We start from the raw sequence: 27,868 nt of genomic DNA on the forward strand, positions 1-27,868 counted from the left end.
AACAGTCCTCTCCGATGATTAGCTTTACACAGGATCGTAAAGTTAGTGACTGCGATTCATTCTTACTGTAAACCATAATTGTGTAATCCAGCACATTTCGCGTAATTGGAAAACATTGCGCAATTTAATGACTCGCAGCTGGGTTCTGAACATGCAGTTATTTTCCATCTAGCTAGATGCTCACTAAGATACAACCTCATAGTTGTAGATATTAAGGCTAAGCAGACCGGACCATCACTTTGACTTGCTGTAGTGACATAAATTGTAATCCAGACTGTAGCAGTTGACCCCTGCCACACGCCATATGGCTGGCTGCCACACACCACCTAGGGGCTTTACTGGGTTCCTCTGACACCTTGCCACAGGTAGTGGTTGAAAACCGGTTTATTTCAGAGTCGCGGGAAATTTTGCAGGCAGAGCAGGGGTTAATTCCCAGCATGTCAGAGCTCTCCCTGAGTGTGTGTGTGGTGATGGCTGTTTTCCCCTGTGTGCATTGCACTATGTGCCCCAACGCTCCCCAGGTACGCAGCCTCACCCAGCCCCAGAGTCTAATTAGTCTGACTGGGGCCATTTGAGACTGCTTTAAAAAGCCATCAAGCACACACAGTTCTCACAGACCAATAACCGGCATCACCTAAGAACCATGCCCCCTCAGGCTAAAAACAATTCTAATAACCAAAACAGACCAAAACATAAAATGCACATGTCATTTGGAGGAAATGCTCTTCATGTGTTGGCTGATAAGGCCTCTTCCTGTCTCCATGCCCTGCATGAGAGGAAATGGAACAAGACAAGCCAGTGGTGGCTGCAAACCTTGCTCTGTCCATTTATTCTGCTCCAATTTGTATCTAGGTCAGGTTTGACAGCAGAGTACCACAAACCTGCTCCCATACTCTTTGCCTAGTCCTAATAATAATATCTGACCAGGATTTATCCCTTAAAGATAAACACCCAACGATATATTGGGATTTTGCTTTTTTACATCAATTACCAAAAAATGGTACGGACGTATTGCATGGGTATGCATATTATTATGCACATCCTGTAAAACTACCCTTTTGACACAACATGTTTAACATTATTTTCCTACATGTTACTATTTCTCTAAGGAGGAAACTTGGGAAACGCCTTATTCTCATTAATTTGAAGAAATATGTGCTGCATGTCTGAAAAAATAATATAATCAATCAAAGACGATTCAAAATCCAGCCAAGAATTGAATCAGGAGTCTATGTTCAAACATCTAAAATAGCCATTATTGTGTTAAACGGCATTGGAGAACACCCTGTCTGTTGCTATCCTGACACCCGGTGGTAGATCATAGCACTGTGGTGATAGGGTTCAAGTAGGCCTAATACATTTTCATTTGAAATAGAAATGTCTTCTCAAAGAGAATATCTTCTCAAAAAGAAAGCTCCATTGTTGGATTTGCAGAATGTCAACTATAAATACTTCCTTCCCAATATGCTGCTGGTCCCTAGGGTTCTGCACTGTGTGGATAAGTTCTCATTTTCAACCATGTTGATAAAAGCTAGACTATACACAAGCCCCTCCCTTCTTTTTAGGCCTCTCATCCTGTTTGCATCCAGATATGTGTTACTTCCTCCATTCACTGGAATTTGAATGAATAGGTGACGGAAAATGAGTTGAGCAAGACGCAAATACTGTCATAACAGAAGATATTTATTGTTAGATTGTCACCATTGTGTTGTGCCTCCTTACTGTTTTGAAACCGTCCGCGAAAGAATATGGTACAATGAATAGCTTTATTTTGTGGCTTGATATTAAACATAAAAAATATTGTTAAACGCACTACAATGGATAAAGGAAATCCGTTCCACACTTTTGATCTTTCCGTGTAGTATGTATGGTTTTACATCGAAAGCTCTCACTTTCAAATATATACAGAGGCATACTTTTATCAAGCAGTAGGATATCTTGAACCTCAGTGGATAGCAAATGATTTGTCCATGTTATAGGATGGATTTTATGACCACATTATTGTATGCCTCACTTTACCGCGCTCTGGGCGAACACTGATCTGCACGCTCACTTTAAATAATTGACACAATAACAAAGGGGCCTGGTTTCACACAATGAACGGATCAATCAATACAGTCAGCCCGACCAAATAATCAGCCCGGCTAGTGTTCTTTCCAAGGACATTTGACCATATGTCTGTATCACAGACATTGAGACCTTCTGCCTTTGTTTGACCATCAGTTATGTGTGCCAGCTCCTGACCGACGATATATGAAGAGGAAAATAATCGGAATACGTAAGTTAGGATCATTTCCAAATCTTTTTATCGTTCCAATGTCTAAATATAAGTTTACGGTGTGGGAAAAGACTTTCACTAATACTAACATTTTTCCTTCTGTGTTCTGGGTTTGAAGACATATAATTTATGTTATATGCCTGTAAGTATCCAAAGGCATTGTGTAGCAGTCAAATATTGATATGGGTAATAGTATTTGAACTTGATACGTTTTTTTGAGGTATGCAAATGTTTATTTTGTTTGTTTCGTTAGGGGTGCCATGGCTGCTGATTTTGATGTGGTGAACCTGTTTGTAATTGCTGCTGCAACACTGGCTATTCCTATTGTGGCTTTTGGTGCATCCTTTCTTCTTTGGCCCTCAGTACTCATTAGAGTATACCACTGGTAAGACATACAGTTTAGTACTTTTTATTATTCTCTTCTCAACTATTATAATATGGTGTATATTGTATGAGCAAGCGTCTGCCCCTATCCGAAGTTGGGCTTGGGTCCAGATTTCCCTGGTCAAACCTATATGCCAATGAAGAAGTATGATCAAATCAAAGTGCAGGTTTCAAGTCTGTTCCTTAGATTGCGGATCACACAGGATACCAAAAACCCTCCCCACAGTCCTTCCGTGGTCAATTAAATTCTCTTTCTACGTGTTAATCATGTGTGCTCTCCTATTATTGTCCTCTTTAATTCATCACACAACAAACTATATAATATTGTTGTCATATATTAACACATGACAGGAGGGGGGGGGGGGGGGGGGGGGTAGCAGTAACCTCTGATCATCACCTGTTTAAATAAAAAAAGGGTGTAACCCACTGATTCCTATCGGGTTACCGTTATTCAAATAAAGCTAGACAGAAACTCCCTACACCCTCTCTAGGCTGAAGATTTTGTGGGGTGCGATACCTGGGCAACATCGGCCCCAGACCTGTTGGTTTATGGGGGATCTGTCGTTGGGCATGTGGGACAAAATAAGAGCCATTTGGGGATGGAGACAGAGGTCTGGCAGGGAGGAGGAGGTTGAGAACCGGATGAAGGTGAATAAACATAAATTGTTCGATCAACTGCGCCAGAGGAGTGGAGCGATAGAGAACGATGTTTGGCAGGAAGCGGGATAAATATCAGGATGAAAGCTTAACATATGTGGGAGTCGGAGAAAGGAATCTGGCACGGAGGGGCGTGATCTGGCAGAGAAAATGTGTCATGAACTAACAGTAGGGGTCAGAGACAGGGCTCTGGCAGGGAGGAACAGAACAGCATGAGGAAAAACAACATCCAACTGTTTGATGATTAATACATTCCCCAACACTGAGGAGGTCTGATTTCTACATCTTAATTTCATTTTATCAGCAGTGACAACATTTAGTTATAAAGGAAAAATGATATGCGCAGGTGTGTGTGTGTGTGTGTGTGTGTGTGTGTGTGTGTGTGTGTGTGTGTGTGTGTGTGTGTGTGTGTGTGCATGTAGACGATATGCTTGACGATATGCTCGATATAACACAACACAGTGATCAATCCAGATTAACTGCTGTTGTTCAGGTACTGGAGACGGACTCTGGGCCTTCAGGTGCGCTACGCAGACTGCGGCGGCTACCGCTTCTGTTACTCCTGCAGGGGCAAGCCGGGAATGAGGCCCTCTATCCTCCTGCTGCATAGTTTCTCTGCTCACAAAGACACCTGGCTCACCGTTGTCAAGGTAATAGGAAGGCACAACAATGGTTGATTATTAGGTGAGTGCTGCATGCAGCGCTCAACTATTGTTCTTCATAAGTTTTATTCTTTCTTTCTTTATTATTCTCTACAAACTTTGGGACCTATCTCCTTCCTCGATTTCCAATTTCCTCACACACACACACACACACACACACACACACACACACACACACACACACACACACACACACACACACCAGTGCAGTGCAGGGCAATAAGTTTGACCTTTCAGATTCTTCAGTTCAATTAATTTTACATTTCTGCATCTTTAGCAATGCCTTGCGAATTTCCTTCAGCTGTCACTTTCTTTATTTCAAATCCCTTCATTTGATTTAAGCCATTTAACATTTCTTTATTGTCTTAATATTTGTGGCTTTATTAAAAAAATATTTTCAAACTCACTTTGCAGCACTCACCGCATTGTATGCAGGAAATTCATTTTCTAGTTAACATTAATCTTGGAACCAGATGTCTCACTATTTTTTGACCGGAACTTCTAGGGGGAGACAGCACAGAGCCAAAAACTGAAAGATATTTTACCAAAGGGATTCTACCCTAGAGAAACTGATTCATGCCAGAACCTTTGTAGGTGTATTTCAATAGTGGCCAGTATACAAATAGACACTATTTTACTGTTTACTACCTGAGGCAGAGTTTGGATTCACTAAATAGCCAATTACGCTCTTACAGATCCCAAATATGCAGTGAAATAAAAGTAGAAGCCATGTTCAGGTATGGGCTTGTTGGCTTGTCAGACTTTACATTAGTAATCAATGTCAGTTTTTTTTTATCCTATATTCATATTAGATAAATAAATTAAAATAAAATACATCATTGCAACTTTGCACGTCTTTAATGTGTCATGAATATTTAACAATTACAATAATTCAACACGACAACACATAATCAGAAGGTCATTTTTCTGTATGTGTGTTTGTGGGTTGTTCTGCTGAACTATAGCGCTTAATTATGATCATAATAAGGCTTGTACATCGCAATGTCACAACTCAATTTTGGGAGCATAGGATCATTGGAATGTTAGCTATTAGGTTGGTAGTGGGATTTCTTTTGTCATGTTAAGTAATAAATCATGCAAGAATTTGTCATTATGGGGCAAAATTGTTGTGTTTGAAACTGCCACAGCGTGTCTCATTTGAGATTTGGCAAAACAACAATTTAGATTAATACAATGGTTTTCACATTGGTTTACAGCACTACAGCTCTCGGTATAGCAGAGTATGGCCCACAAAAAAATCCCCTGATGCATTCTGATGTACAAGCCCTGTATACATTTACAAGGGTCTAAAGATTTGAAAGGACGGATTGCATTGACATACTGGAACAGACATCACTCCCAAGGACCCCCCTCTATTGAAGTTGACTTCTTGCTTTTACACACAATTTCTTGTAAATATACATATCAGCATTATGAGTGGTAACCTCCTCCCCTTTGTGCTTAAGTATCTACCCAAACATCTGCACATCCTCTGTGTGGACATGCCTGGGCATGAGGGGACAACCAGAACCAATAAAGACGATTATTCGATTCAAGGACAGGCCAGACGGATCCGTCAGGTAGGTCTTTTTAAAATATGATGCCTTTTCTCATTTTGCGTCTTTCCAATAAAAAGTTGGTTAACTTATTTTTGTCCAATAAACAAGCCACAAAAATTCATCAATAATAATATACTGTTTGTCTAATGGAGTTTCCCCGGCTTTCAATTGACCTGCTTAAGCTCAATTCATTTAATCTCATTATGTAGTTCGTAGAGGCCATCCGCTTGAACAGGAAGCCCTTTCATTTGGTGGGAGCCTCGATGGGGGGCAGTGTGGCGGGGGTCTATGCAGCCTGCTATCCCTTAGATATCTGTAGCATGACACTAATTTGTCCAGATGGTAAGTCTATACTGTCTGTAAGTCTAATTGAATCTGTTAAAAATCAACCATGAAATGCATTGTTGTCCCTGATCGGTTGATGTTTTGGTCCTAAAGTATCAGGGCTTTTTTGAAGAATATGACATTTCTTTCATTTTAACCCACAGGTATAAAACATTTATCTGAGACCAAATTCGACAACCATCTACAAGACCTCCAGCACAACCAGTATACACTAAGCATCCCACTGATTCCAACCACACCGGAGGAGATGGAAGACATGTTGAAACTCTGCTCCCATGTTCGCTTCAAGATCCCTCAGCAGGTCAGATCCACAATCATTTTTAAATCATAGAGATGTAGACTCAAAATAATAATATATTTACTAATCATAAAATGTATTTTTTTTATCCATTGTTTAGATTCTTCAAGGTCTGGTAGATGTTCGGCTTCCGCACAATGAATTTTATGAAGAAGGTTGGTGGATTGCTTAGTTACTTATTGTCCATTAACCATATTCCCTCGATGTGAGCTAAAGGCAATTCATTTATTTTGATTTCTTAAGTTTTCATGGAACTCATCAGCGAAAGATCAAGATATGCCTTACAAGAGCACTTGCATCTGATTTTTACACCTCTACAAATAATATGGGGCAAAAAGGACCAGGTATGATACAAATCTGTATTTTACTTGGCTAGGTTTAAGATGCATTAAATGATTTGGGATAGCAGATAATTCAACGTTAACAATTTTGCCAGGTGGTGGATGTCTCTGGTGCTGCAATCATTGAAGAACATATACCTGGGTGCAGAGTGGACCTGCTGGAGAACTGTGGCCACTCGGTGGTAATGGAAAAGCCCAGACAAACAGCAAAACTCATATTAGAGTTCATCATCGCAAAGCAAAATACCACCAAGAAGTCGTCGTGAAACATCAAATATATATCAAATTATTTTATTTAATTGCCAGATTTATATTAGGCCTAGATAATGTAGGTCTACTTCCTAATAGGTGTCATTATCTATAAAGCCCTTTGTGTCTGGTTTAAATTGATCTGAAAATATTGATATTTCCAATAAAATAAAAGTTATGGAACTAAACATAGATAGATAGATAGATAGATAGATAGATAGATAGATAGATACTTTATTGTCATTGCACATGTCACAAGTACAGAGCAACGAAATGACTAGTTACATCCCGTCCAAGAAACATAAAAGACAGTGTGGGGAGATAGGACGGAGAGACTGTCAGGGCGCACATTGGCTCCCTCGTTAGATAAGATAAAGGTAAACAAGAGGGTAAACGAGGGGGAAAAAAATGTAATTCCCAAACTATGCTCCTGTGTGTGTGTGTGTGTGTGTGTGTGTGTGTGTGTGTGTGTGTGTGTGTGTGTGTGTGTGTGTGTGTGTGTGTGTGTGTGTGTGTGTGTGTGTGTGTGTGTGTGTGTGTGTGTGTGCGTGCGTGCGTGTGTGCATGCGTGCGTGTGTGAGTGTGTGTGTGTTGAGTGGGTTGCTCAAATCCAATCTCTCTCAACTACAACTTTCGACTATGGCAAGCCGATTTGACATAAATTCGCTAAACTGGATATGTGTTGCAGATAACTGCAATTCTGTTTCGCCTAGTCAAAAATAACATTTCGCATATCCGCAACTATATTCCTCCTATCCACAATTGTCATTTCAGATATCCAGCAAATTCCTCCTAGGGGAAATGACGTCATTTTTGCCATTCATCATGTCTATGGGTTTCTCATTGCAGATATCTACAATACAGTTGCGGATATCCACTTTGTGAATTACGGATATCTGCAGCTGAATTGTAGATATCTGTAATTCCAGTTTGAGATATCTACAATTTGATTCTGACTAGTAATAATTCACACTTTGCAGTCACGTGACTACCATGGCCAAAAAACGCAGGCAAAATGGCGACGAATAGCGGCCAGCCAGGGGAATTGCAGCCTTGCAGATTTCCAATAGGCCTACTACAATCCATCAACTATTTTTAGACCATAAATGTTCAAATTAGATATCAAGAAAAGTTAAAAACATACTCGGAATTTGTGATCCATACACAGCACCCGCTGAGGTGTTCATTGCTTTGAAGTTGGCAATGTCTCGACCAGACTTGGAGTTTGGAGATATTTACATTTATCTTATAGAGTCCGTCACCTTATACCGCACAAAAAATAAAAGCCTACAAAAGTACGGATAGCAAACTTTTTTTCAAGAGTGGATGGGTTAACAACGTTGTCATTTGGGAGGTGAAAAACAGAGATACCTTCATTATCAAAGCAAAGGTGACTATCTATCTATCCGCAAAACGATCAACAAATAGCTGTTTTCTGAATCAAATAACTTTTAAGTAGCTGTTTAATTGGCCAAGTAATGCGGTAGCGTCCACACAAGTTACATTTTCTCAAGCATTTCTGAAGTTCCAGCGCAGCGGAGCTTTTTGCTGCACTCTGAAATAAAACTGCTTAGGATCGTTTAGTGACAGCTGTCACTCTGTTATATTATATCTATCACTCTGAGCACTTGCTGAGCGGAAATGGACAGCGCTAGCACTGCATTCCACCGCTACTCCTCCCCTTCCTGTTGCTGGCTTTCCCGTATTGTGCTCCCCCTCAAACTCGGTTCGTGTGGATTTGGCGGATATTTTCACTCTGACAGCGGCATGCGCGTTTGACATTGATTTAACCAATGAACCAATCCGTTCCACTTCAGAATAGCACCTACGGTATTTGTTTAACAGCGTTCTACAAGAACCATTATATAAATGTTAAAACGACTGTCGTTTTGATAGGCCAAAGTGTACGGTGTCTGACATCATTGTGAGAAAGAAACAAACGATGTTTGTTCTTTTAACTATAAAAGGATCTTCACATAGGCGACATACATCTTTAATCGTTTTTTTCTGACAGCCTCTGAACGTTAAGACGTTCCATCAAATAATTTCCCCCCCGGCACTATTTTGCATGGACACCGATTCCTCTCCTTTTGCGTCATAGTAACCATACCGAAACTAGGCCAAATAAAGTGAGGAAAAAGCGATCCTGATTCGAGTACCTTTTCTAAATAACGCAAAAGTTAGCTATAGACATGATATGTATTAATGTCTATTTGATTCGAATTTGCCATAAGTAATATATATTGTTTAATTAAACATTATAATTACGATTATTTCAAAATTAAAACCCTCCCTCTGCCGTCATGGGGATTGTCAGTGTTGCCAGATTGGGCGGAAAATCGGGCCCAATCTGGCAACAATAGCGGAGGCATCAGCATTCAGCACAGCAGTTTTATTTCAGAGTGCAGCAAAAAGCTCCGCTGCGCTGGAACTCAGAAATGCAAAATGTAACTTGTGTGGACGCTACCGCATTACTTGGCCAATAAAAGAGCTTCTTAAAGCTATTTGATTCAGAAAAAAGCTATTTGTTGATCGTTTTGCGGATAGCTAGATTGTCTCTCACCTTTGCTTTGATTATGAAGATATCCTGTTTTTCACCTCCAATATGACAACGTTGTTAACCCATCCACTCTTGAAAAAAGGTTTGGTATCCGTTCTTTTGTAGGCTTTCATTTTTTGTGCGGTGTAAGGTGACGGATTCTCTATAAGATAATCCTCCAAACTCCAAGTCTGGTCGAGACGTTGCCAACTTCAAAGCAATGAACACATCAGCGGTTGCTGTATGGATCACAAGTTCCCAATGTGTTTATCTTTTCTTGATATCTAATTTGAACATTTATAGTCTAAATAGTTGATTGATTGGAGTAGGCCTATTGGAAATCTGCAAGGCTGCAATTCCCCTGGCTGACCGCTATTCGTCGCCATTTTGTCTGCGTTTGTTGTCCTCCAGGTAGCCATGGTAGTCACGTGACTGCAAAGTATGAATCCCTTTTTGGTGAAGGGGCCACACACTCAAAGTTTTCTTTTTCTTTTTCTGTTGCCTCTATTAAAATAAAGAAAAGATTGATTGAAAACCAGGCGCGAGGCCATGTGCGTTGGCACATGCCCTGCCATAGTACTGGCTATAGAGGTGGGCTGTATTGCGCCTCGAAAAATGACCAATAATACCAATAAACAATAAAAGTAGAATTCGGCTCGTATATTCTTTTCTGCATTCCATGAGCCAGTCCCCTCATCGCTGGCTCCTCCATCTAACGCATCCTACCTGCTAGGCAGATAGCCCATGCTGCTGTCGCTGGCCCACCCTCAACGCTACCCCGTGTCCACCACTAGTAGTCCCACCCTTTTGGCCAAGTCAACCCATTATAAGCGTTTCCTCAAAGACCACCCCTCAGAGGTGGGGGCCAAGCTGTTAAAAAAATATATGCAAGATTCTTGCCCTGTAAAAAGAATGTCCCCTTCCAGGGGACAAGACAACAGAGTCTACATAAACATTTGACCTCCGTTGTCGACAGTTTGAGAAATAGCTAAATTTTTTGATATGTCCTTCTTACTCATGTTAACTGTTATTTGTAAATTATGTTATATATTTTTTTTTTTAAGTTCTTCGTTGTTTTCTATGTTCTGACTAGTCAAAAAGAAGTTGTTGATATCTACAATGTTAATTCCGGATAGTCAAACATAGTTAATGACAATTCGGCTTGCCATACAAAACTGAATTACAGATATCGTCAATTGTCATTTAAAGGCACCCAGTGCAACTTTCGAGGCTTAAAAATAAACATTCAATTTCTAGTCTTTTTTACACGTAGTAAGTTTCAATAACTCCATACCATTACATACCGACATTTAAGCAGCAAAGATGAGACGTCGTTGTGTGGTGAGAACTGATACAAAATCGATAACAACAACAATGCCGCCATTTTCTTTATTTTTTGTAACCTACAATAAATAAAGCAGGCTTCCAGTCAATGGAAAAATGGCTTCTCCCCACCGGCGATTGTTGTTGTTTATGATTTTCTATCAGTTCTCACCACACAACGACGTCTCATCTTTGCTCCTTGAATGTCGATATGTAATGGTATGGAGTTATTGAAATTTACTACGTGTAAAAAAGACTAGAAATTGAATGTTTATTTTTCATTGAATGTTTACATAAAGTTGCACTGGGTGCCTTTAAGATGTGTGACGAGTTGAATGTCTTTTTCCGTGACGTCTGTAATTCAGTTTCGCCTAGTCAAAACTGAATTACAGATAGACCTATCTCTATCTGTCGTTTCGACTAGTCACAATTACATTACAGATATCTTGAATGAAAATTCCAACTATTCAAAATTATATTACGACTAGTCAGAAAGAAGTTGTTGATATCTACAATGTTAATTCCATATCGTCAAACTTAGTTAGTAGGCCTAAATGACAATTCGGCTTGCCATACTATGACCTAAACTTGCATTGATGGATACAGATCAAACCATGGATTGCGCTGTCTGTATGTATTTAGCTTAATGTCAAATCCATACAAATATTCCCAACCTTTGCATCCAAGTATTTTAGCAATATTTAAACTCCTTCAATTGGTCAACTGTAGCAATAACTATGTTTTTTAATCACCTTTTGACATGGAGATCAGTGTACAATACTTTAGTGAACTTATCACAATGGACCAATGCAAGGAGGTCCTTAGTCTATTTTTCATGGCTAATAATATATAGCCATGGAAGCCGATAGACAACATCAACAGCATGATCAGGTTCAAGTCGCTAATAGCTTTTTTCTCCTTGTGAATTTAGCGTTCTTAGATCCAGCACAGTTAATGATTCACAGCTTTCAGCCATGTATGCTTGACTTGTTTTGATCAAAGAATGCCAAAATAAAGCCAGGTTAAGTAAAGGTAGACATAGTTACCATGCCCCTTTTTCAAACAAAGGGGCCATGCATTGACAGAGTTACAACATCACGTCAATTTAGCACCCCACTGGAAAACACTGGATGGGCCAAAGAACATTACAGAAACAACTAAATAGATATAAACCTGTAGGGTGGGGCTGTGGAGTGATGTCGCTGAGGCCTGTCACATGGCAGTGTTGTGGTTAATGATCCGGTTCCCATGGTTATGCAAGTATGAATTCAAATCAACCTTACATACGTGCATTAAGGTGAATGTATTGATGATTTCACACACCCACAATAACAGCCTGGCATGATAATGGAATGCACAATACAGCACTTCACAGAAAGGAGCAATGCCTCACTGCTATCCGCTAATATGAGGATTGGAAGTCGACATGGTCAATGTTGATAACAATATCTTAAGAGTTGCTCTCGATCATGCGGAAGGAGAAATTAAAAGAATATGGCCACATGAATAAACACACTGACTACAGTGAATACAAAAGGAACTCTTGAACCACAACAATCACAACAATAATAGAACGTTAAACACTTCGGATAGTGCAGACCCTTAAAACAGGCCATAACAGGGCCCCTTTCACATTGCTAAGCCATGGTAACTCACAGTCTCCTAGTAATGCATTTCTGCTTTTTAATTAATTCACCATCACTTCTGGTTTCAAAGGTTTTGTGATTTGTGTTCAAATTCTGACTTGGTCCCAATGTAAAAATAGAAGGGCTTGACTTGATTCGTAATGATGTTTCTTGGAAGCATCTAGTGATTCCTGTCGTCCTTCATAGTCAGACAGGCCTCTTCTTCGATGGTCTCCAGCTGGTCTGTGCGGATGGCCTGAATGATCAGGTTGAGCTCCTCACACATGGTCTCGTATCGGTAGGCCACGCGGATGTCAGGCACGTTGGTCCGTCTGATGTCGTTCCCTTCGCGGCCCTCCTTCACAAAGTATGGGCCCAGCCAGTTGCTCTTCACCTAATGGACACAACATCCAATTAGCCAAATTAATTAATCCATGAGGATATATTATATAGACCAAATCCAAGATCATCAAAACATAATCTGTTGAAGACATACACGATTATCCATGGAAACCATCTGCAGTTCAGTGGATTAAGACTTAAAAAGGGACTTCCTTGCAGGATAAAGTCATAAACAGCAATATCCCCTAATGTAATATCATTCATTTGCGGTCCAGGTAATATCATTAACATAGGAACAAGACATATCACACAATAAGTAAACACATTCTAATTGTGGAGTGGAAGCTTTTCCCCAAACAAAATTGTCTAGAATTGTTCAATCATTTACTATACGGGGAATTCCTGCAGGGAATTTTTTTCATTTGGCGTGGGTTCACCTTGTGGGAGAAGCCACTCATCAACACACTGTTCCTGGCCAGCTCACACATGTCGCAGGAGCTCAGCTTCCACACTTGGGCCGCGATGCTGTACTCCTCCATAAGAGGCTCCTGCACCGCAGACGTGCACAGATAAGAGGGAAACACACCGGGGAGCACTGGGTTAACAGGCACCGGGTGACGGCGGCCCGGCTGGGATACAATGTTTTTGTGTGTGTCTGAATTTGAAAAAATGCAGCCACGCTAGATTTCCGGTCTGTGTGCTTAACTATGTTAATACAATATGATTCTAGCTCTTGAGGAGAAGTTGTGCTCAGTATGAGCTCACTTTGGGCTTCGGAAGCAAATTATTATCAGTGTTTCCCCCAGTACTGTGTTGTGAAGGCGGCCGCCATAACAACAATACGGCCCCGCCTTGACTACCAATGTATATAAAAAAAAAATATATATATAATATAATATAATAAAAATATTATATGCATTAATAAAGTAGAAAACTCGTAGGGAAAGAAAACAGACTTCCATCAGGTGTAAAAAAATAAAGATCAATAATGCATCAGTAATACTGTTACAACAATGGTCGTGCCCCCCCCCCCCCCCCCCCCTGCTCCTTGACTAAGACATTTTCTGGGGGAAACACTGATGATGATCCCATTTCAGTAGGTGATACACAATGGGTTAAAACCATAGGATTCTAGTTCTCTAGTTCACACTCCATAAGCTTTTGGCTTACGAAGCAGACTATGAGGATACCATTACAGTTACTGATAAATAAAATGGACAGTGTTCCTTGCACCACGGCCAGGGAGGGGGTCTGACCTTGGTGAAGTGGAACTGCAGGGGGTCGTCTGTGGACAGGGAGACCGGCAGGCCCCGCGACAGGTACTCCAGGAGGGGGTTGCGGTGGTAGCTGAGGAACAGGCTGTTGTTGCTGAGGGGGGACATGGCGATGCCGACCTGGGCCAGGTAGTACAGGTACTGCAGGACGGGAGCCTGGACACAGGGGCATGAGTCCTGAGTTAACCGTGAGTCTGTGTTCACATGATACTGCACATGTTGGATCCATGTGTTTTGGTTTCATCGAGTATGAAAGCGTGGTTACCTTCCTCAGCAGCAGGCCGTGGGAGATGTTCTCTGACAGCATGAAGCCAGACACCAGGTGGTGGATCGGTCCTGCCTCTCCGCAGTGGGGACGCAGCACGAAGGTGTTGAACCCACGTTGCCTGGGCGTCGTCAACACATACGCACCCCGGGTGTTAGTGCACTCATATGCAATGGGAATACACACTTCTCGACCCAAACTCTACACGACATTCTAGATGACACTTCAAAATCAGCAAAGTGCTGATTTTTTTTTTACTATGCATATTGTGTCTTATATTGTTGCATATTCTTTCAATTTACATTTACATTTAGGACATTTGGCAGACGCTTTTATCCTGAGCGATTTACAACGGTTCATGAATATTTGGCCTGTTAAGCCCTTTGAGACTGTAATGGTGATTAAGGGCTATGCAAATAAAATTGAATTGAATTGAAATTCATACACACGACGGCGGAGTCAATCATGCAAGGCGACAGCCAGCTAGTCGGGAGCAGTTAGGGTTAAGTGTCTTGCTCAGGGACCCCTCGACACTCGCGGATCGGGGATCGAACTAGCGACCTTCTAGTTAAAAGTCAAACTGCTCTTCCTCCTGAGCTTCCACACATGTGTAATTGTTATGACTGTGCTGTACTGCTTTGACACGCATTTCCCATCATATCCTAAGATCAATACATGAAGTTGAATTTCTTTCGGCATAAACATCCAGGATTTGTCACAACATACGGTGATCAGTCCAGGTGTTGAGGGCCATACCTGCGCAGGTGATTGAGCACGGTCATGTTGGCGTAGGTATAGTAGAGGTAGTATGAGTAGGGGGGGTTTTCCTCCCCTGTCCAGCGAGCTGGGAGCGGGCTGTCCAGGTTAAAGATGTGCTGCTCAGGCTTGGATTCGTCATCCACGCTGTCGAAGCCCACCACCTGCAAAGACCAACCCAGGAACAATACTACACGATCAGAATTAATTAAATGTAAATTAAAAAATAGATTAAATTATCAAAGGAATTGTAATTGTATTTGTTGCAATGGGAAACTCATATTTACATACACGCAATGCTTTGGAATAACACAACATGCACATAATCGTGGTAGGCCTAAACAACACGTTGCCGTTTATGAACCAATTCGCCGAACGTGTTGAATTCCACACACACACACACGCACACACTCTGCTCTTCATGTTATGTTTCCATGGCAACAGCATGAAACAGACTCTATGATGTAAAGGCCAGGGAGTGTTTGGCATCTGTCACACTTCAATAATCTTTTTGTAGTTGAATACAGTAAAAGGTTTTTAACCTTATAATGAGATCTGCCAAACACTGCGCATTTGAATGAGGTTTTTAATGCGTTCTGGATAAACAAAAGAGAAGCACTTACATGCTGTAGGAAGAGGTGTAACTCAGGGTGGCTGCCTGGGTGGACGGTGACCTCAAACAGGGGCATGAAGATGTTCTCCAACATCTCCTGAAAGCTGGACAGCTGCTTCTTGGTATGGTAGACATCACTTTGGAAGAGAGGGGCAGAAAATCGCTTTTTTATTATAACATCCAGGCAATTTGGTACCTTGAGATTGTTCAAACATATTCAAATAGTAAAGGAGAAAAATAGGAGAAAAAGATCCTAAAGTAGGTGCAAAAAACAAATGAAGAAACTGCTTTTCAGTAAGGCCAATTTGTAAACAAATCAATATTCCATTTTCAAACATCAAAAATGTATATTGCATGTATGTGTGTACATATGTAGGCAAATATGTATGTAATAGCATTTAATTCACTTTAATCTCATGTAATTATCTAGATGACATTTGGTGTGGTAATATAGTTAAATGTATTGCATTAAATGTAGACATCTTACAAGAGTCTCGGTACTTGCACAAGCCAGCGCACATTGTCTGAGTAGACGTGGTGCATGACCGCCCACTTGGCCAGCTTGTCCCACTCGTCTCTGCACCGGCCGTAGATGGACAGCCTGAGCTCCACGTTCTGGTACTTGCTCTCCTCCAGGTCAGCCATTACCTCCTGCAGGCGTAGTAACAGGTTGGAGTCAGAAGATGGCGCCAGTCAAACCCATGCTTTTGGCAGGCGTGTAGGATTAGATGTTTTAGGTGTCGGGGTGCATTATGGTCAATTTGAAGAGCACCTTTATGATGTGACCGAAGTATTTCCCCTCCACGTGATTGTCTGTTTTTATGAAGATCTCCCTCAGGATGGACTCGCCGATAGGGTTGTACTTGGCGTTGAATTTGTCAAAACGATGGAAAGTGTTGCGGTCCTAAAAAGGAAACACAAAAAAAAGAGTTTAGACGACAAAGAGGGTCACTCAGACACTAGATTCCAGCAAGCTGTGATAAATAACATCTTTCATCATCGGGATGGAGCCGCCGGCCGTACAGCGTGCATGTCCAGCGTGTCGACGCTCAGGTCGAAGGCGGTGAGGTTCATGCTGTCGAAGACCTCCATGAGGGTCTGGCCGCGGCCCTGTTCCACGTGGACGATCTCCTTGGGGAACTTCTTCATGGCCCGCTTGATGAAGCGCAGCAGGTGCTTCTGGTTCATGCAGGACGAGGCGTGGATGTGCGTGTCCACCTGAAGACAAATGCATGGGGAAAGAAAACCTCATCCGTGAGATTTTCTATAAATTTATCAGCACATCACATCATTATCCTCTTCATAGCCTCGTCTTTATGGAAGTATGTTATTTAACATTTACAAATAGAACTGACACATTTATTTTGTTTTTTGTTATAACTTTAAACATTAAACAATTCTAAAAACTTTGCTCTTTCTTTGCTAAATCTTTACACAGAAGATCCTGTTTCAAAAAGTGTAGAGGCGGAGTATCCGGGGGCTCGCTCACCTTGCGGATGTTGTAGAAGTCTCGGTGCGGGACTTTCTTCTGTTCCGCCAGCTCCTTCATCTCGTTCAGCAGGATGTGCATCTGGAACTTGGAGCTCAGGTATTGCAGACGGCGATAGCAAAAGGATTTTCTGCCTCCGTTAGGAACAAGAGCCGAAAATTCAGGTCAACCAATTTCAACCTCATCACTTCAACAATTTTTATAATGATTTGATCAATTGTGTTCCCGAGTGTTGCACAGATTTTCGGAATGTACGATATATTAGGGCCTAATTATGTACACATAATACACAAATTGACACAAATGACCGTGTTCATGATGTACATAACTCACACTGGGCCGTTGATGATGAGGGCCATCATCACGTTCATATCAGCAATGTATTCTCGCAGGTCCGTATAGGGCAGGTCAAGCTCTGTGCTCCTGGATAAACCCAAACACCAGAAGCCGAAATTTAATTTGGTGTGTACTTCAAAGTCGAAGAGCCTTAAATATCAATTTGCTCTACATCAACACCTTAAAAACATTAGGATGTGTAGAAAGGCGGAAGAAAAATAACAAGCAAAACACACAGCTATCAAACAATTATTAGTCAGATCTCAATTCTTGTGTGTGTTTGCCTTGCCCCACCCTAGTGAGCAGTGAAGTGGGCAGTGGTGTGTGGGGTAGTTCTTGGCCTCACGTGGTGCCTTGGGAGGTGAACACGTGCACCACCCCATCGACCATCTGGCAGCCGTAGCCAGCGTCCGGGGGCATGGCGGCCAGGTGTTGTTTCTCGTAGGGGTGGGCTTTGGAACCGGGTTCCGGGTGCATGTGAGTGGGGTCTTAAGAGGGGAGGACAGAAACAGGGATCAGGCCAACATGGATGTGTTTGTCCCCAAGGGCGTCTTGAGTGGGCAACACATACGCCGCTAAATCTGTGACCACGGCCTGGAAGTCATGCACTGAGAGAACAGACGTTTATTATTGTCGAGATCCAGTTTGGTTTCCAGTGAGATGTGGAGTCTTTGAAATTAACTGGTGCATGTTTAAAGAATAGTCTTTCAGGTTTGTATTTCGGGATGTCTTGAGTGTCTAAGTTGTTTGTTTGCATGTAATTAGACTTGATTCACCAATACTAGATCTCTAGATCTCTAGATCTGAGTTGTATGTGTACTTGTGCGTGCGTTCATGCTTGTGCTGATGCATGTGTGCATGTGTGCGTGTGCGTGTGCGTATGTGTGTGTGTGTGTGCGCCCGTGCGAGTCTGTGTTAAGCTACCAGCAGTGGTTTCTGGGACGTCCTCATCGCAGGCCCCCAGGGGCCGGTCACTCAGCTCCTGCAGGTAGCGGGCGGTGGTCGGGCAGAAGCTCTGCAGAGACTCGCCCATGTATTTCTCCCTGATGAACAGAGCCTTCACCACACACTTGGCTGCATCCAGCAGATCTGTGAAGGGCACCTATACAGAGAGGGAGGATTTGGAGAAGAAGAAGTAGTAGGAGGAAAATAATGGTAATAAGAAAAGGTAGGTGGAGAAGAAGAAGAAGTAGGAGGAGAAGGAGAAGAAGGAGAAGAAGAAGAAGAAGAGGTAGGATGAGAAGAAGAAGAAGAAGAAGAATATGAAGAGGTAGGATGAGAAGAAGAAGAAGAGGTAGGAAGAGAAAAAGAAGAAGAAGACGTAAGATGAGGAGGATGGAAGAGAAGAATAAGAGATAGAGTGAAAGACCAATGTATGAATATAATATAAATATATATGATACAAATGTAGTACACAAGACTGGAGCTTCAGCAGCCGTAACTCACCCCGCATTTCTCCTCCCCGGAAATGGAGACTCTCTGGTACTCCCTCTCAGGAATCAGCTCTCTCTCCAGATAGTAACTCGCCTGGTCCTCGTCCTTCAAATATCTGACAGAAGAGATATTCCAAAGCTCCATGATGTGCTAAGATCAGTCAATATGTTCAGCTGATGAGGTGAGAGGCAGTGACCACGTTCAGCCCCTCACTTACTCTAGATCTGTAGCGCTGTCTGTTTTCATGAATTCCTGTTTCGCTCGCAGCAGAATATCTGGCTCGAACCTGGGGAACAAGAGATCCAGGGTGATGTGGTTATCAGTCACTCATACACACACACACACACACACACACACACACACACGTACATTTCCCATTCATAATTTGGAACAATCTCAAGTAGCTGAGAGTGTCCCACACAAAGTCCCCCAGGGTTAACGTTGGACTGGGCGCTCTCCTGCGGGGCTCACTTGACATCCTGGCTGATCTGTCTCTCCAGGCGCTGGCGTCGCTCCTCCAGCTGCTCGATGGGGCTGTCCTCGGGGAACTCGTAGGGCGCGCTCCGCATCTCGCTCTCAGCTAGGCTGCGGGAGAACAGCTCCTGAGAAACACATGTACACCCAAAATAAACATCCACTAGGAAACGCACAGCATTCAAACACAACACAGATCCACACGGGGATACATGTTAAGTGAGTGAGCTGAGATGTGTATTCTGTGAAGCGCTGACCTCCGCGATCTCTTTGTATTTTCCGTCCATGGATGTGCGAAGGTCAATGGGCTGCTTTAGGGCCACTGGGATTCCCGGCAACGAATGCTGGGAAGTGAGGAGGTGACGTGCGCCGCGAAGCTCAACTGGGGAAAGAGAGTGAAACAATTTCCATCAGAAAAACAAGTAGCCTGTTTAGAGTACGGACTCGTATTCAAATTTGAAATGGGATGAAATTGCGTCGAGACCATTGTATCATGATGGGATATGATGAGGATATCTTTGCAGCCAAACCATACATTTTCCTATGCAAATAAATAGACAGGTGCGTATGGTTTCGGTTGAAACAGAGTTTAAGATCAACCACCGATCAACCACCACCCCAACAAGTCCTGTTTTGTTCTGCCTAAACGACGTCCTTCATCTTCTCCGGTCCGGCCGATGGCTGATCCGAGTTAGGCGCAAGTGGAGGGTCCGAACTAAGCTGCTATCAAGAAACAATGGGCTATTAAAGTCTAGAGACCATCAACACGTATACGGCTATTCGTGCCAGTGCCTCTGCAGGACTGAAACAAGTTATCATGCAAAATAACAGAACGGAAACAGTAGAGTAGGCTTACGCTGAGGGAGACTGTAGACGGGATGCCTTAAGCGGCAGGGAGGGCTATAGGGACACAGAAAGGAACCCTTTGCCCAAAAACAGATCCAACCGGGGGCGTTCAATTCACGCTGCTTCCCCCAGGGGTCTATTTTGACACCCGTAGGTGCTCATTAATCTTTTGCTGTGCAACTGCACACCTGCCTCTGAATGCCCCGATGAATATTTCATCCTCCGCATGGTAGATGTCTGTGGGTCTGCTTCCTACCGGCTTTGCTCTGCTAGACAAAATATGTCTCCCTCTTTCTCTAACATCCGCCGGGGGGAAATTGAAAACAATCATCTGAATGATTATTTTCTTTACTCATTATAGATGAATATGTCTTTATTCATCTATTTTATTTATTATTTCCTTTTATTGTACGACCATTTTTCTATGTGAAGCACTTTGAGTTTGCCTCGTGTATGAAAAGTGTGAATAAATAAAGTTGCCTTGCCTTGCCTTAACGTGTTTAGCGTCTTCTGATCCGGCTGTGTTTAGGATATGAATTAGCACCGGAGCCAGTCACATACAGGTGATATAGATGGCCTTTCTTCACGGAAACACAAACTCTCATGCAGTTAAACACAGTCAACACTGCCACGTGGAAAATAAAAGAGTAAAAATGCTTTTTATGCTACGCACCACATGCTTAGCACCTCCTGTCCCACACCACCCAATCAACACCTCCTACTCAACCCACACAGACACGCAATGCTTCTACTGTACCGGTGAACACTTAGCAATATTATTTGATACAGTCTTAGCAGGGCTAGGGAAAAACATTCTTCCACAACTCTACCGCATACGAATCCTCTCTATATTTCAAATGTACTCATCGAAACTGATTGAGTTGTGAACAATAGTATGTGGCAGACCACTGACCTGCTTCGCTGTATTTCTCATACACAAAGCCTTGACTCAGAGTTGGTGTCTGGATGAGGTTAGTTGCTGTACAGAGGAGCGACCCCAGCCAATATATACTCAACCATGCTAGCGACGGGAGGAGGTGGAGAAAGGCTTGTGTCCAAGCGAGCAGCCCTGTCTTGTGCACTGTACTGTGAGGTAACAGTGGTGTGGTCACGGGGTTACATCTCACTGACTTTATTAGAAGGGGGCATGAGAGGGGAGAGGAGGATGCACCCCCCCCCCCCCCCCCCACCAACCCGCCCCACCGGAAAAAAACATCCAAGCTGGACCGAGCCTAGCCAAGCAGAGCCCCCCCAGGCCTGGAGATAATCCCCCTGATGGTGTCTATATTTGGCGCGCTGCAGCTAACGTTACATAATCTCACACATCCCCCATGGTGAGTGAGGAGACAACACAACAACAAGATGCTCCACTAGACGTCAAGCATCTCGTCTGCAGTACAGATGAAGGACCGCCGTGTCAGAGGGCCTACTATGGCTGATCTGAGGGAAAGAACGGCGATGTGCTGTGATGATGTAGAGTGGAGCCTAATAGCCTGTCAACTGTGATGATGTAGGAGTGGAGCCTAATAGCCTGTCAACTGTGATGATGTAGGAGTGTAGCCTAATAGCCTGTCAACTGTGATGCCTTGTTGCCCCAGATTCAAAGATCATGGCACTGGCAAGTACTTAAGGTCCTTGATACATAGAGTACAGTACATACACCGAGTTCTCCCCACGGACAGCTGGCTAATGAAAACAACCGTCCCCGGGACCTTAGCAGCCGATCACAGAGTGTCATGTTATAGCAGGCGAGTCTTTCTGCATGTATATTTCATTGCGATGCATAATGCTGTGGAGCTCGCTGTCTGACTCCAACATGATACAGTAGGGGTGTTGTGGAGAACAAGAGGAAGATAATACCCAGAGAGGGCAGCCAGGGTGTCAACAGACTGGCTTGTTTACTCAATTTCACCCTTGTTAGGTGTTGTGTTCTGACACACACACACACACACACACACACACACACACACACACACACACACACACACACACACACACACACACACACACACACACACACACACACACACACACACACACACACACACACACACACACACAATCATGGTTCTCAGTCTTTTCAGTTTATAATTGTCCAGGGATCAGGTAGAGGAGGAGGCACTCAACCAGGACTTTAGCTTGCACTGTGCCAACACAAAACGAATGACAGTGACCCTTTGATTTCGGCACACTCTTCATGACCTAGCATGACATTGTTTGATTTGCTATTCCGGGCGCTCTTGGTGAAAAAAGTGAGAAAGGGGCTCAATGATATAAATGATTATAGTTGGCTTATTCAAGGTCATTTGACAGCCCTAATGCAAACACCCTGACACAGGTGAACTTTACGTTTGTGATTATTCATCATCATATTTTACCATTCATTTGGGTAGGTGGTTGGACTTCAATGTGCCATTTTCTTTTAAAGATTTGGCAATTCCATACTGGTGTCCATCATTCAGTATAAGATTATGTTTAGCATCATAATCAGTATTAAACCACAACAACTATTTTGTTTTGTCTGGATTTAAAAATGATTCCTTGTTGAGGTGGGTGACAAAGGCCATGAACATAGACGCCGCATTGACCTTGGTTTGTACGTCTACGTCCCCGCCATATTGGAGAGGGCAAGACAAGGCCTGTTATCAAATACCAGCAAACGGGGAAGCTGTGATTTTTTCAAGATAAAAGGCACTATAACGTTTACATTTGTCAACCAATTTCAATCGGTTGTTTTTATTCAAGTGTTTATGATCTATGTGGCATGAAAGAGAAGGAAAAGGAAAAACGATTGGTGTATACAATATAAACTAATATGATTTAACATGAATAAAAAAAATGCTCATTGAAGTTGTTTGACAAATGCAAATGTTTCAATCCAGGAAAAATTATCCCTTTTAACCGTATTCATCGGCCAGCCTTGGCCTCTCTCAAATATGGCAGCGACGTTGATGTATTGCAGCAACGGGTCAATGCCAATCAACCCGCATCTTTACGTATGTATGTCTTTTGTCCCCATCACACAGAACCATGAAACAAAGAGTGTGTTCATCATCACCATCTGGAAACACAAACATAAAGATCTACTTACCCTAATTGAGCTTTGTTGTTTTAGGAACTTGAGTAGAATGTTATTCCTCAACAATTAATAAAAGATATCCAATAGTAGTAGGAAAGTAGTACTCAGAAAGTAGTAGTAGTTATAATAGTAGTAGTAGTAAAAATGAGGTAGAAATCGAATGATATAAACTGAGGCTCCCAGGCTAAATCCCCGGCTGGCTCTCTCAGCACAACAAAGCTCTACAATGTAAACATGTCTACAAATAACCTCCTTTATACAATGAACAATATCACTTGGGGGACTGGTCAGACCCATGAAGGGACAGGAGGTGTTGGAGGGAGGGAGGGGGTGGGGTTAGTCAGACAGAGGTGGAAGGCTGAGTTGAAGAGGACAGATGCGTTTTTGTTTACCATGGGATGGGGGGGTGGTGGAGCGTACTTTACTGCTCAGAGAGAGAGAGAGAGAGAGAGAGAGAGAGAGAGAGAGAGAGAGAGAGAGAGAGAGAGAGAGAGAGAGAGAGAGAGAGAGAGAGAGAGAGGAGAGAGAGAGAGAGAGAGAGAGAGAGAGAGAGAGAGAGAGAGAGAGAGAGAGAGAGAGAGGAAGAGAGAGAGAGAGACAGAGACAGAGAGAGAGAGAGAGAGAGCTCAGGGTGACATCTGCTGTCCAGAAAAGTGGACATGATGAGGAGTGAAGGATGAAGAGGAGGTGCCGCAAGGAGACGAAAAGAAAGAAAGACCTCTGCGCATCGTCCCACAACAGACAGTCACACACACACACACACACACACCGAACACACACACACACACACAGATGAACAGCGGAAGCCGCTGCATTAATCTATCCCTGTCATACATACATGGAGACGGTGCAGTGGGTCCATGCACTCCCCCTCACAGCCCAGTGTTTTGCTGCCTGGCCCTCCGGATGCTTCCTGGTTCAGGCCAGCTGTCGCCGCTCTATAGCGCCTCTGCAGCTGATTCGGCTCATTTAAATGGCTCTGACATCCATCCGGAATGTACCAAGTGGGGCAGACAGATGGGGGCAGGGGGGGGGGGGAATGTGCATTATACTGTGGATGTGAATCGTGCGCTACATAGCCTGTTGTTTGCTCTTTGCAACTCCTGTGTGTCGCTAAGGGCAACATGCTGGTGTCCCTCTCAACAATATCTCTGCAGAGCGTTCCCACTTGCCCTCCTCTCGGATTGTAATGTTCACATGCAGCTGCAAAACGTTTTAACAGAGGTTCAATATTTCAACTAAAATGTATTTGGACTGGATACGTTTGTTCCCAATGTTCAAATATTAGAGCTTTTTCTGGTGTTTCGACACATGTACTCTGCTCGGGTACTCGTTTCACAATAGCAAAAGAAAAAGCAAGGTTAAATGTTTACACTTCCAAACTTTGTTCCGTTGAACTGAGCTTATTACATAAAAAGAAAGGAAATATATATATATATATATATATATATATATATGTATATATAGAAGAGGAGACACTGGTTCAGGTGGTCACAACAATTATAATAAACATTTCTTCTCATTTGGATGGCGTTTGATGTAGTTTAAGAGCAGGACAGACCCAGTCATGTGGGTCCATAGAACAGACACAGTGATTTGGTCAGGTAATTGGTCCTGGACAGAGCCTGGGCTGTAATACATTATCAAATCAACAGAGCCTCAGGTCAATGTTCATTTTATGGTATTAAAGGATATGTTTTGCTTCCCCCAATTCCAGTTTGCCTTTGTTCTTATCCAAACATTGCATACCGTATCTGAAGATGATTCACTCTCGACTCAATCAATTACCAAATGTTCAACATGTGTGAAGAATATGAGGTTTAATCTATTATGCAATTGTAAATATACAAATATAAAGAGGTCATGGACCACTGACCAGTGTGGCTGTTTTTATATTTTGATCTTAGTAAAGTATAGATGTTTTTATTAACATGGTAAATAGCGTTTCAAGTAGGTGTATGACATGTTAATTAACCAGCGTACTAAGAAATCAATTATCTAACTTACAAAACCTGGAAGAAAAGTGTTTCAAGAAATCAACAAAATAAACATGGTATCTCTCGGTATCAGCTATATCTTTGCTCAAATGACAAGAAAAAAGGTTACAGAGACAGCTAAGTGAAGTGATCAAATCATCCTGGCGAATCCAGTGCCGATCCCAGATGCTTTCCACCATGCCTGCCTGCAGACCTTCATTCATCAAACTCACTATATTCACTTAGGACCAGGCTCCCTCCTTGGCCAAGCACAGTATTGCGCCCCAGATTTGACTGAATCCCGACAAGCAAACGTGTTGCAAGAGCAGCATGCACAGCAATCCTGTTGCTGTTGCAGGAAAAGACAGAGCAGAAAGCTGACGATACCTTGCTACAGTCACCAGGGCCATACCTTTCACCTTCACTTATATGACCACAAATAGAGCGAGCTGCGATAAACAAACAAGTCTGCAAGTCAGTCTACTGATGAACTGTCCTATGTCCCTCAACATGGGACTAGAACTGAGTATTTGTGTTCTTGTTTCAGGGCATCTCAATGTATCTTATATGTTAAAAAGTATATCCTCTTGTACAACTCTGAATAATAGCAAAGTTACTATATACCATCATACCAGCTCATATTTTTCTTTATTTTATACACTCATCAAAAAATATTTAGATATATTATATTCCATTCAGCTAAATCCGTTCTGCAAGGTGTCACTTAACACACTGCACATAAGAAGATGGATGAAGTAAAAACCAGAGCTAATACACAAACATAATCGAAATGTCACCAAAGTCATCACTGATAAGAACAGCAATCCGATTTTCTGGTCCACAAAGATTTGGATTCCACACAGTCGATAATTACACTACAATGAATCCAATTCAACCATCACAGAGTATGACTCAGTAGACTCCGACAACCACAATAAGTCTCAGTGAACCCGTGCTCTGTAGGGACAGATTCCCCTTGGCTTGCCCTCCATCACTGCCCTGGTAAAACCACCCATGAGTCACCAGCTGTTTGTTGCAGTGCTTCAACCGTGATAGCATTTTTACATTACGCCAGTGTTTCTGTGCACATCTACAAACACAGAGCCCCTCTCTCTCTCTCTCTCTCTCTCTCTCTCTCTCTCTCTTCTCTCTCTCTCTCCTCTCTCTCTCTCTCTCTCTCTCTCTCTCTATCTCTCTCTCTCTCTCTCTCTCTCCTCTCTCTCTCTCTCTCTCTCCTCTCTCTCTCTTCTCTCTCTCCTCTCTCTCTCTCTCTCTCATCAGACGCCCAAACATAGATTTAATCTTCCTAACCGTCAGGGTTAGAGGCTGAGCAGTGGGGGCATCACCAGTATTTGGCTGTCCGTACTACAGTCCTAATGCAGTTGTACTGCAATCATGGCTGTCAGCTGTGAGAGGTAATTGGTAATTATGGGTATTTAGGAAGACAATGGAGAAAGAGCATGTGTGAGAGAGTGAGAGAGTGGGAGAGTGAGTGAGAGAGAGACTGAAATATTTCCCGAGGAGAAAATCTTTAGCGCATCAACACATTTTTAGTACAAAGAACTGTCACATCTCCTTCCTCCACGATGGAAGAATTTATTTGCTATAGGAAACATGCCCTTCCACCGATTTAAAAGGTACTGTAGTTTTGATTGATCTAATGCTTTTATATTTCATCTGGCATTAATTACTTTAGAAAAAGGAGTATTTGCATAACATTAATATTGGATGCACGTACTGGATTCCCCAACCTGTGTATTCGATCGGGGACGGTTGTAAATCGCTGCTGTATTGACATTCTTTCAAACAATGCATCTATTCAAAGCTTTGTCTATACATTAAAGACAGCTCGTATAAATGCATTCAATGTTGAAGTGAAGTTAGACCCACCTTTCAATAAAAGGGGTGATTCAAAGAAGAAAATTCTGCATTTGGCGATCAGTTTCATAATCAACACATTTCTGATGGTTCAATGATTGTATGCATGTATATATTCAGGAGCTTCATCTCCTTTGTGCAAAACTTGAACATTTAAAGATACTCTATGAAAATGAATGGATAAATAAATGATGAAAAAATTAATGATACATAAAATAATATGCTAGAATCGTGTGCAACAAGCCAGAATTGTACAATATGTTGTTAAAACGCTGTACTGGGTACCACTGCTGTACCTGGCTGATCAACAGGTCACATACGCATCTCCCTAAACAAACACTTTTCCTCTGTGGTTTGCGGCTGGGTATTAATACCACCGTTTTCTCTCCCTTTTAGTTGGCTTAATCAAATCTCGCTTCACAAATATTTAATTTCATCACAAAGGTTGAATAATTACAATTATAAAAGGAGAGAAAAAAAGAAGACTCACAGACAGCAGTCCCCCACGAGATCACTACAGCGCAAAGTTGTTGCCTGAATCATGTGACTGCAAACATCATCTGTTCCTCTGATTGCAATAGGGAGGATTCCGTGGACTTACCCGGGCTGGCATTGTACTGCAGGCTGCCCCTCTTCCTGAAGGGGGACTGGGGTTGCTTGCTCTTGGACCCGGGTGCGGTGCCAGTCCCTGGGGGGGGACACGCTGGAGGACATGATGCCTGCTACGGTTCAGCTCAGCGTGGAGAGGCTTTGTCTGTGAGAGATGCACTTGATGGAGTGACGGCAGGCTAATGAGAGAGGGAGATGAGAGGGAGGAAGAGGATGGGAGGTAACAAGGCTAAATAT

General features: G+C 42.6%; 2 protein-coding genes across 5 annotated transcripts; one reads left to right on the top strand and one right to left on the bottom strand.

Moving 5' to 3' along the window:
• Positions 1-103: 103 nt before the first annotated feature.
• Positions 104-6,967, top strand: LOC132456032 (monoacylglycerol lipase ABHD6-like). Of its 3 annotated transcripts, XM_060050196.1 has the most exons (10): positions 104-2,278; positions 2,397-2,420; positions 2,532-2,663; positions 3,813-3,969; positions 5,448-5,561; positions 5,750-5,882; positions 6,029-6,186; positions 6,284-6,338; positions 6,427-6,527; positions 6,620-6,967. In XM_060050196.1, exons 3-10 carry the CDS (start codon positions 2,539-2,541, stop codon positions 6,788-6,790), a joined length of 1,014 nt encoding a protein of 337 aa, XP_059906179.1. In that variant the 5' UTR covers positions 104-2,278; positions 2,397-2,420; positions 2,532-2,538; the 3' UTR covers positions 6,791-6,967. The 3 variants fall into 3 exon arrangements, with proteins under 3 accessions (XP_059906179.1, XP_059906186.1, XP_059906170.1); XM_060050187.1 differs by lacking the exon at positions 2,397-2,420 and having other exon boundaries at positions 1,335-2,278; XM_060050203.1 differs by lacking the exons at positions 2,397-2,420; positions 6,427-6,527 and having other exon boundaries at positions 6,620-6,795.
• A 5,142-nt stretch (positions 6,968-12,109) lies between these two features.
• On the bottom strand, positions 12,110-27,642 carry ampd2b (adenosine monophosphate deaminase 2b). Of its 2 annotated transcripts, XM_060050345.1 has the most exons (18): positions 27,624-27,642; positions 19,501-19,625; positions 19,241-19,371; positions 18,987-19,055; positions 18,782-18,884; positions 18,260-18,437; positions 17,682-17,823; positions 17,333-17,422; positions 17,000-17,129; positions 16,534-16,728; positions 16,283-16,414; positions 15,998-16,161; positions 15,521-15,647; positions 14,898-15,061; positions 14,142-14,262; positions 13,859-14,032; positions 13,040-13,150; positions 12,110-12,654 (listed from the first exon to the last, which is right to left on the bottom strand). In XM_060050345.1, exons 2-18 carry the CDS (start codon positions 19,528-19,530, stop codon positions 12,442-12,444), a joined length of 2,274 nt encoding a protein of 757 aa, XP_059906328.1. In that variant the 5' UTR covers positions 19,531-19,625; positions 27,624-27,642; the 3' UTR covers positions 12,110-12,441. The 2 variants fall into 2 exon arrangements, with proteins under 2 accessions (XP_059906328.1, XP_059906319.1); XM_060050336.1 differs by lacking the exons at positions 18,782-18,884; positions 18,987-19,055; positions 19,241-19,371; positions 19,501-19,625; positions 27,624-27,642 and having other exon boundaries at positions 17,630-17,823; positions 18,260-18,429.
• Positions 27,643-27,868: the final 226 nt, after the last annotated feature.

The sequence above is a fragment of the Gadus macrocephalus genome, chromosome 1, assembly GCF_031168955.1.
Source record: "Gadus macrocephalus chromosome 1, ASM3116895v1".
NCBI lineage: Eukaryota > Metazoa > Chordata > Actinopteri > Gadiformes > Gadidae > Gadus > Gadus macrocephalus.

Coding starts and splice junctions, on each gene's coding strand:
- LOC132456032 (XM_060050196.1), top strand. CDS start 2,539: ATGGCTGCTGATTTTGATGTGGTGAACCTGTTTGTAATTGCTGCTGCA. Junction 2,664..3,812: donor CTCATTAGAGTATACCACTG/GTAAGACATACA, acceptor GCTGTTGTTCAG/GTACTGGAGACGGACTCTGG. Junction 5,562..5,749: donor AGGCCAGACGGATCCGTCAG/GTAGGTCTTTTT, acceptor CTCATTATGTAG/TTCGTAGAGGCCATCCGCTT.
- ampd2b (XM_060050345.1), bottom strand. CDS start 19,530: ATGGACGGAAAATACAAAGAGATCGCGGAG. Junction 16,729..16,999: donor ACTTCTACAACATCCGCAAG/GTGAGCGAGCCC, acceptor ATTTGTCTTCAG/GTGGACACGCACATCCACGC. Junction 14,263..14,897: donor GTGCTCAATCACCTGCGCAG/GTATGGCCCTCA, acceptor GACGACGCCCAG/GCAACGTGGGTTCAACACCT.